Source organism: Loxodonta africana, chromosome 5 (assembly GCF_030014295.1).
Source record: "Loxodonta africana isolate mLoxAfr1 chromosome 5, mLoxAfr1.hap2, whole genome shotgun sequence".
Lineage (NCBI taxonomy): Eukaryota > Metazoa > Chordata > Mammalia > Proboscidea > Elephantidae > Loxodonta > Loxodonta africana.
Genome location: NC_087346.1, coordinates 75548694 through 75558972, shown reverse-complemented (window position 1 = coordinate 75558972; position 10279 = coordinate 75548694). Strand labels below are relative to the sequence as shown.

At 43.0% G+C, this 10279-nt stretch overlaps 1 protein-coding gene across 3 annotated transcripts in view; it reads left to right on the top strand.

Annotated features, from left to right (window-relative positions):
* Positions 1-7987: 7987 nt before the first annotated feature.
* Positions 7988-10279, top strand: part of BMP2K (BMP2 inducible kinase) — a 141608-nt gene continuing 139316 nt past the window's right edge. For 2 of the 3 annotated variants that reach the window (XM_023553330.2, XM_003414132.4), the window contains exon 1: positions 7988-8177. In XM_023553330.2, the coding sequence (XP_023409098.1) occupies positions 8003-8177 (175 nt within the window). In that variant the 5' untranslated portion in view covers positions 7988-8002. Of the gene's footprint in view, positions 8178-8199; positions 9376-10279 lie in introns of those variants that run through there. The other variant, XM_023553331.2, reaches the window with a different exon arrangement.

Sequence of the window (10279 nt, the reverse complement as noted above, 5' to 3'; positions counted from 1 at the left end):
TGAAGGTTCACAGAGCAAATTAGTTTCTCTTGAAAGAATTAATACACATATTGTTTTGTGACATTGGTTGCCAACCCCACAAAGTGTTAACACTCTCCCCTTCTCAAACTTGGGTTCCCCATTACCAGCTTTCCTGTCCCCTCCTGCCTTCTTGTCCTTGCTCCTAGGCCGGTGTGCCCCTTTAGTCTTGTTTTGTTTTATGGGACTGTCCGATCTTTAGCTGAAGAGTGAACCTCAGGAGTGACTTCATTACCCAGTTAAAGCGTGTCTAGGGCCCATATTCTCAGTGTTTCTTCAGTCTCTGTCAGATCAGTAAGTCTGGTCTTTTTTAGTAAGTTAGAATTTTGTTCTACATTTATTTCCAGCTCTGTCCAGGACCATCTATTTTGATCCCTGTCATGGCAGTTGGTGGTGGTAGATGGGTACCATCTAATTATGCCAGACTCAGTCTGGTGGAGGCTGTGGTAGTTGTGGTCCATTAATCCTTTGGACTAATCTTTCCCTTTGTCTTTGGTTTTCTTCGTTCTCCCTTGTTCCAGATGGGGTGGGACCAGTGGAGTGTGTTAGATGGCTGCTTACAAGCTTTTAAGATCCCAGATGCTACTCACCAAAATAGAACGTAGAACATTTTCTTTATAAACTATGTTATGCCAATTGAGCTAGAAGTTCCCTGAGACCATGGTCCCCACAGCCCTCAGCCCAGTAATTCAGTCCCTCAGGGAGTTTGGATTTGTCTGTGAAGCTTCCATGATCTTACCTTGGTCAAGTTGCGCTGGCTTCCCCAGCATCGCGTACTGTCTTACCTTTCACCAAAGTTACCGCTTATCTATTGTCTATTTAGTGTTTATCCCTCCCACTCCTCCCTCCCTCTTAAACATCAAAGATTCTTTCTTTTTGTGCGTAAACATTTTCATGAGTTTTTATAATAGTGGTCTCATACAGTATTTGTCCTTTTATGACTCACATATTTCACACAGCATAATCTCCTCCAGATTCATCCATTGTGAGATGTTTCACAGATTCATCGTTCTTTATTGTTGCATAGTATTCCATCGTGTGTACGTGTGTACATACCATAGTTTGTTTATCCATTCATCTGTTGATGGACACTTAGGTTGTTTCCATCTTTTTGCTATTGTGAATAATGCTGCAATGAACATGGGTGTGCATATGTCTATTCTTGTGATGTCTTTGTTCTCTAGGATATATTCCTAAGAGTGGGATTGCTGGGTCATACGGTATTTCTATTTCTAGCTTTTGAAGGAAGCACTGTATCATTTTCCAAAATGGTTGTACCATTTCACATTTCCACCAGCGGTGCATAAGAGTTCTAGTCTTCCCGCAGCCTCTCCAACATTTGTTATTTATTTATTTATTTGTGCCAGTATCGGGGTGAGATGTATCTCACTGTAATTTTTCGATTTACATTTCTCTAATGGCTAGTGATTGCAAGCATTTCCTCATGTGTCTGCTAGCCACCTGTCTTGGTTACCTAGTGCTGATATAACAGAAATACCACAAGTGGATGGCTTTAACAAAGACAAATTTATTCTCTCACAGCCTAGGAGGCTAGAAGCCCAAATTCAGGGCGACAGCTCCAGGGGAAGGCTTTCTTTCTCGGGTCGGCTCTGAAGGAAGGTCCTTGTCATCAGTCTTCCCCTGGTCTAGGAGCTTCTCTGTGTGGGAACCTCAGGTCCAGGGATGCCCTGTGCCCCAGGTGCTGCTTTCTTGGTGGTATGAGGTCCCTGTGCCTCTCTGTTTGCTTCTCTCTTTTACATCTCAAAAGAAACTTTTAAAACACAACTTAATCTTGTAGATTGAGTCCTTCATCATTAACATAACTGCCACTAATCCCATCTCATTAGCATCATAGAGGTAGAATTTACAACACATGGAAAAATAATATCAGATGGCAAAATGGTGGATAATCACACAATACTGGGAATCATGGCCTAGCCAAGTTGACACACAATTTTTGGGGGACGCAATTCAATCCATAACACTGCCTGAATGTCTTCTTTGGTGAAGTGTCTGTTCATATCCTTTGCCCATTTTTTAACTGGATTATTTGTCATTTTGTTGTAGAGGTGTTGGATTTTCCCGTAGATTTTGTAGGATTTGTCAGAGCCAAAATTTTTTTCCTAGTCTGTAGATTCTCTTTTTACTCTCTTGGTAAAGTCTTTTGATGAGCATAAGTGTTTAATTTTTAGATGATCCCAGTTATCTAGCTTATCTTCTGGTGTTTGTGTATTGTTAGTTATGGTTTGTATCCTGTTTATGCCATGTATTAGGGCCTCTAGCATTGATCTTATTTTTTCTTCCATGATCTTCACAGTTTTTGGTTTTATATTTAGGCCTTTGATCCATTTTGAATTAGTTTTTGTGTAGGGTGTGAGGTATGGGTCCTGATTCATTTTTTTTTTTTGCAGATGGACATCCAGTTTTGCCAGCACCATTTGTTAAAAACACTGTCTTTTCCTCATTTACCGGACTTTGGGCCTTTGTCGAAGATCAAGTGACGGTAGATGGATGGATTTACATCTGGGTTCTCAGTTTTGTCTCATTGGTCAGTGTGTCTGTTGCTATACCAGTACAAGTCTTTTTTGACTACTGTAGCTGTATAGTAGGTTATGAGGTCAGGTAGTGCAAGTCCTCCTACTTTATCATCTTTTTCAATAGTGGTTTACTTATCCAGGGCTTGAGTCAATTTCTTTTGAGATATAAAAGAGAGAAGTGAGAAGAGAGACAGGGATTTCGTACCATCAAGAAAGTAGTGCCAAGAGTAAAGTGAGTCATTTGGACCCAGTCACTGTGCTGTGAAGCTCCTAGACCAGGGGAAGATTGATGACAAGGACCTTCCTCCAGAGCTGACACAGATAGAAAGTCTTCCTCTGGAGTTGGTGCCCTTAATTCAGAATTCAACCTCCTATACTGTGAGAGAATACATTTCTCTTTGTTAAAGCCATCCACTTGTGGTATTTCTGTTGTAGTAGCCCTAGATAACTAAGACAGCAAGCAACTAAAATTAGGTGAATGATGTGGCCAGTGGACATAGGAGGGTAACTTCCTACCTCAGACTGTAGTTATCATATCATTTATTGAATGTTTTCAAGGAAAGTCCGTATGTGGTTAATGGCAGGAGCTATATAAAGCCATACTGCCTGATTCTGAACGCTGTTAAAAGTCATAAGACCTTGAGCATGTCAACTAATCTTTCTGTGCATCTCTGTCTCATCTGTAAAGTATGAATAATAGTAGAACCTGTATCATAGAGTTGTTGTGAATTTAAATGAGTTAAATATTTGTAAATCACATTAAAATAGCATAGGAACATTGCAAGTTCCATTAAAACTTAGTTCTTATTTCACATTCTGCTAAGGTTTTATATAAATGTGGCTGCGAGCAGGGTAGTAGCTCAGCCATAGGAGAGAAATGCAAAGCCTGGTACATACGAGAGGGTCGAAGGCATGGCAGAATATCCAGGAATGGGACTGTGCTCTTACTCTAGGACAATACTTCTTTAAGCAGGGATTTATCCTTGCCATGAGGTGTGAAGCCATGGAGCTGTTCCAGGTGGCAGATGCTCCTCCATTCACCAAAGCATGTTTCTTGGTAGCAAAGTTGCCTACCCCTTGAAGTCTTTTTTAAAAGCATGGTCAAGGTGTAGGAAAAAGTCTACCATAGAAAAGTATTTCAAGTCAAATGAGACATTTTTTCTATTAAGAATATTCGTGAGCAGCTTAGCATTTTTTATACTATCAGACTGAATATTCATAGAACTATATACATTTTTACAAGGTATAGTGATGATGTTCAGTAGTTTTAACAGAGGATTTAAGTATCAGAGATGCTAAAAAAATCATTCGTTCTCATCATGAAGACATGTATATATCCTTTTAAAAGACTTTAGAACTTTTATTTTTTTGGAAAGCAAACATATGGACATTTAATTAGTTATAATGCCAGGGAGGGAGAATTACTCCTGTTAGGCTAACCATGATAGAGGACATGTCATCAAAGGAAATTGCTGACTAGTAAGGAAAAATAATCAAGATCTAAAGAAATGACTTATAAAGGTAATCGTGGCACTGGAATAAGCCTTTTGGGATAAGTGTATTTTGCTTGATCTGTAATGCAAAATAGGTGGGTCAAAGTAACAAGAAGGGTTATAGTTTTCCACTAGAAGACAAAAATATAACATTAGTTTTTTCTCCATTGTCAAAATCCTTCCTGCTTAAGGGATCTCAGAATCCTTTAGTTAGTTACAATCATCTCTTGGCTTTGACAGAAGTGTAACATGAAACCTTGCAAAGTGAAGCAATCTTTTTTTTTTAAGTATTATGTTGTTAGTTCCCAACTATTTTTAGAGCAGTATATAAACATTTGGTTCAGATATTAATAAGAAATTGAAATGTGATTTTATCTGTACTAAACTTTCCTATACCTGTGTTTTTACAATAAACAATAAACCCATTGCCGTTGAGTCGATTCTGGCTAATAGCCACCCTATAGGACAGCGTAGTACTTCCCCATAGGGTTTTCAAGGAGCAGCTGGTAGATCCGAACTGCCAATCTTTTTGCTGGCAGATGTAGCTCACCGTAGCTCTTAACCACTGTGCCACCATAAGTCACTCAAAAAGATGTCAAATTGGATGTTCTTCCATAGCCATGGTCAAATAATGAGTGCAACACTAAAAGACTTTGTCTACCAGTTCCAACTCATAGTAAGTCTATGCGACAGAGTACCACTGCCCCATAGGGCTTCTTAGGTTGTAATCTTCACAGGAGATCACCAGGTCTTTTCTCCCATGGAGCCACTGGTGGGTTCAAACCACTGACCTTTCAGTTAGCAGGCAGGCAAATGCCTACCCATTGCACCACTAGGGCTCCTTACTTAAAGACTAGAATTCTCAATACAGTTTTTCTACTCATTGAAAGCCTGCCCTTAGTATCTCAATTTCCGTTTACAAATTGGGTTAAGGATACTCGTTTTTAACTTGCAAGCTTGTTAAGAGGATACAAAAAAATAAACAAACCCATTGTTGTTGTAACAGCTGTTCCATAAGATTTTCTTAGCTATAATCTTTGCAGAAGCAGATCACCAGGCCTTTCTTCTGTGGTGCTGCTGGGTAGGTTCCAACTACCAACCTTTAGGTGAGTAGCCCAGCACAAAACTGTGTGCACCACTCAGGACCTCTTGTTAGGAGGATATAATGTGAAAATATCAATGTCCTTTGGTATTAAAGTTGTTTGTAAATGGTAATACATTCTTAGTATTGGTAATACAAGTTTCGGCATTCTTATTAGTAATATGTTATTGGCTGTCATAGAAAATTGTGGAGTTAACATTCTGCGACGATCAGAGGATATTCAGATTTTATTACATGCATGGTAAAAAATTAAAGAACACATTTCTTCGTGTTACTCATAGTTTTTGAGACAAGGTCTATGCCTTAAACTAATTATAAACTTTAATATCAGAAGTTAGGTTACATTGACTCATAGAAGTAATTTTTTTGGCCATAGCAATTGTGATAAATTTACTCCTAAACTGATCATATACGACTTCATTTATTCCTGTGTTATGCTTAGGTAAAGTTGAATTAGGCCCAAACTTTGTATGTTAGATTGATTGCAGTTTCAAATTCCATGAAACGATCAGATTTCTCCACTTTAATGCCTGAAAAACATAATTCAAATGTTGAAGGTATGAGACATCACAGTGAATCCCCATAGTAAGGAAAATGGTCAGTTTATTTCTAAACGGAAATCCCCAACTGTCACACCACATCAGTCATCCAACATATAATTAGACTTCCATAGGGCTGGAGTATATACTTTAAAGGTCAGGTAGCTGGATGAGGAAACTTAGCTTGGTGATTATGCAGCAGAAATGCCTACCCCCAGTACTGTTTCAGTGTTGGGAGAAAAACTTCAAACTGCAGAGAAGAGTGAAGGACTTTAAGCTCAAAGTCTCTTTGGCCTAAGCACATTTTCTCATGTTTCTGTCTGTATCCTATTAAAAATTTAGAGAAAGAATTGAGGGGAGGGAGAACAGAACGACATTCATCTACTTTCACAGAAGGTATGTACTGGAGTTCTGTAGGCATGATTTATTTGGCCAACATGTTCAAAAATTGGGGAAATGCCACACTAAAAAAAGAAAAAAAAAATCCAGGTTTCTGATTTAAGAAATTGGAACCTCTGGCCACGGTGGGCAGGTAATCATAAACGGATAAGTAGGTTGGAGTTGAGGAATGTCTGGTCTCTACACATGCTCTACAATTTGCTAGCCCTTTTTTTTTTTTACTACTCCTGGTCAGGACCAGATGACTCAACAAGCAACGTATGCAGGGGCCCAACGGTGCCTTCCCACCAATCTGCAGTGCACAATTTCACCTGTTCCCCACCACAGATCTGGTGAAACCCATGTAAAATTGCTCACCCCAGATTAGCAAGTACTGCAATTAAGCCCGTTTGGACCTTGCTCAATGCAAGTCAGTGCATACCGTGTTTACTCTTTAACCCGCCAATGTTCTTCCTATTCATATTGCCTGTTTTACTTCTCCCCATCCCCCTCCCCGCATTGAGACTGCAGAATTTATGCAGTTTAGGAAATTGTAATGAGCAAATCTCTGTTAAACGGGGGACAACTTCAATGGCTGTTTTTGCTTCCAAACAGTCCTAAATCTGCCCGTTTTCCAAGCCTCTCAACGATCCGACCCTAACCTACTTTTTCAGTATGGCCAAAAGCAAAGAATTAAGAACCAAAGGACGGACGTTGTAGTCTCAGCTCTACCATAAGAGCCAGCTGTGTGACCTTGGGCGAGTCGTTAAGCTCTCTTAGCCAAAGGTGATGGTTTGTAAAACGAACTTAATACCTGCTCTGAATACTTCACACAGTAGTTGCAGAACACACATGAGATTTTAAGTACTCCTAAAATAATCCACCAGGTTTTTTTTTTTTTAAAGTAATCTGAAATCTCAAAACTCTTGTCAGTACAAGCTTCTGCTACACACTGCGATGACACCGTGGCTTTAGAAGTCGGGTTACTGGAATCCGCTTTAGTTTCGTGCTGCTCCCACCTCCCACGCTCAGGGTGGGCGAGCGGGGGAAGAGCCTCAGGGGACAAAGTCTAGAAAACTGGCTAGAAGTGAAGCGAGAAAAGTTCCTTGGAGGAGATTAAGTTGTTGGCGGCATTTTTAAGCCCCAGAGTGACATACAGATTCCCATCCGAGATGACAGACCCCGAAGCGTGGCCAGCGCTGCAGCCGGCCCCACGGGGCTGACCCGAACCTTCTTGGCTGGGACCTGGACCCCGCACCCCGCACCTCGCCCTTGTCCCCAACCCCCACAGTCACCTCCCCCGCTCCCTTCCACGTGACAACAGCCGGAACCGTCACTTCCGGCGGCGCGGGCAGTGCGCCTGCGCGGGGGCCCGGCCTCGGTGAGCGGTTGGCACCAGCGCCGCGCCGCCAACGGCCGCGAGTGGCGGGCGGCGCGGGTCGAGTTCGGGCGGCGGCGGCGCGGCGGGCTACGACCCTGAGGGCCTGCGGCCGAGAGGTCCAGCCCATTCCCTGGAGGGGCCGCGCGCCCCGCCCCCTTCTCCGTGCCCCTCCCTCCTGCCCTCCTCCCGGCCTCTCGCTCCCGGCGCCTCGCTCCCGGCGCTTAGGGGACAGCGAGGGCACCCGGGGCACTTGCCGAGGCGGTGTCGCCCCCGCGTTCGGACCCGCCCCCTCGCGCCCCGCCCCGTCCCCGCCCTCCGCCGCCCTCTGCGGGAGCCCGGCAGCTGCAGCGGAGCCGCGGAGCGGACAGCGGGGCCGGGGCTGTGCGCTCGGGGCGCGCGGAATGTGAGGCTCGGCGGGCCGCACCGCGCACGAAGGCTCAGAACGGCGAGGAGCGGCGACCCCTCGCGGACGTTGGGCCGCGCGCCGGGTCGGGGACTTGCCCTCTTGCTCGCCCTTGAGCGCGCCCCGCGCCCTACTGCGCACCGGCGGGACCATGAAGAAGTTCTCTCGGATGCCCAAGTCCGAGGGCTGCGGCGGCGGCGCCGGAGCGGCGGGTGCCGCGGCCGGCGGGGTCGGGGTCGGCTCCAGCTCTGGCGGCTCGTCCGTGGGGGTCCGTGTGTTCGCAGTCGGGCGCTACCAGGTCACCCTGGAGGAGTCACTGGCCGAAGGTACGGGCACCCGGGGAGGCTCGGGCAGGCAGGTGAGGGAAGGCTGGGGTGTGGTGGTGGTTTCATCTGGTCCTGGTTCTCGTCTCTCTTCGTCCCATGGGTTCACTCTTTCTCCCCTTTCTGCCTCCTCTGCTGGGCTAGCGGAGTCTCTTAAGACGCTCGGGCTTTCGTTCTTAAGCTAGCTTTTCTCGCCGCTGGTAGCTCTGATCAGTTCATAGTTCTCTCATTACGAGTTTAAATCATTTTCTGTCCTCGACGCGAGGAAAATAAATAGAAAACGTCCTACAAGTGCTGTGGTGTCATGATTGGACCAGTGACTCATTAGTGGGTCAGACTGAGCAGGATTGAGGCTCTGTTCTGCCAGCTGTGGCTCAGGCGAGTGTCATGCGTTGGCTTTTTCATCCCACTCTCCACCCGCACCTCAGGGCATAGGACCCTGAAGCCCCTGGTGTGGAGTCTGGGTTTGCTTCTGCTCAGTCATCAGCTGAAAAGCAGCGTTTGTGTGTGTGTGTGTGTGTGTGTGTTGTGGAGGCGATATTTTGCCCCAAATCCAATTAGTAATTTGCTTTTGGGGAACAGGTAAATTTGAAGATTATTAATCCTTTTTATTCAGAATCTTCTCTATGAGACAAGGTACTGTTTGTGCCTTCTCAAATATGTCTCTTTGGTAGTAAAAAGGTGACTTGAAAGGAGGTTAGCTTTCACTTGCCAAGTTGAAGTTTTGTAGTCAGTCTTTCATTATCTGTGACAGCAGGCACAAGTCTGCTTACAAAAAAGTTTATTTAAAAGAAAAGATTTACACTTTAGTTTTGTATTTTTTGTATAATTGGCTTGTAGAAAATACAGTTAACTGCATGCTACATTGACCTTTGAGTTTTTTTTATTGCAAAATGACAATACAAATAAGTACTTTTAAAACATCCTGAGAAATAATTTCTGTTCTTAAGTGGTCCTTCTAAGTCCCAAGGTTAAGAGGAAAGCAATTGAAGACAGTAGTTTTGGTTCTCTGGGGTTTACACGTTTATGTGGTTTGAAAATGCTATATTGAGATTTCCACTTGTATTTTATGAAATGTCATAAAATAGGAAATTAGTAAAAGAGAAAAACCTGAAGATTTTTGTCTATATTCTCAAGAGAAAGAAATCTTGGATTATTCAGGGATGGATGCCATTGTTTTGCAAGCTGTTGCCTGGAACAGGTAAGAGTGTTGGAGAGGTGGGAGAAGGAGGATCCTTAGTTTCTCCAAAAGAGTGAATATATGGTGATTGTTGTCGATGTTTAGATTTACTGTGCTCTGTATTTCATTCATGAATTTTAGGTGATGGTTTAGATTAGGTTGTAGATTTTAAGAAGATATTGCTACTAATGAAAATGCTGTACTTCTGTCTTTGGATTGTTTTAGTAATAATTGAAGTGTAGCTTTGAGTAGTGTTACTCATTTCACTAAATCCGAGGTGTATCTTTTATTTAATAGGAAACATCGACATTACATCAAACTGACTTTGAATTTGTAGCTTGTATAACTGACCCGAACATATCCTAGCACTACTCTAAGCAAGTCATTTTCAATAAGAAAGAAAGCAAGTCATTTTCAGTTAGAAAGGAGTAATTTTAGAAAAGGAAAACAAAACTGAAATATTTTAAATGGAGGGTCCTCACTAAATCACAAAAAATACCTTTTCGAACACTAACATCACTGTTAGTGTTCCATTGACTTTTGCCATAAATTTGTAATTTCTTTTAGAAAAAAAAATCAGTAATCAAATGCTAACTATAGATGATGACAGGAAATAAAACATGTTTTTGAGAAACAATAGATAGAAGAACAAGAGGACAGAATTAAGACGAGAGGAAGCAAAGGTTGAAGAAAACCTTTTGGAAGAACTCCACACTCCCCAACCCAGTTCCTAGAACTAGGCTTTCAGCCTTCTCTGGAGGGGAACTGACAACTAGGCTTTCTTCCCTTGAACCATTCTTCTCTGTCTAGCACACACAATTGAAATTATCCGTATTCAGTTTACTTTTTGATCCTGACAGGTTTCTTCTGATTTGAGATGCTTAATATCCTCTTTCCCTCTCAAGTAAATAATGCCACAATTTAG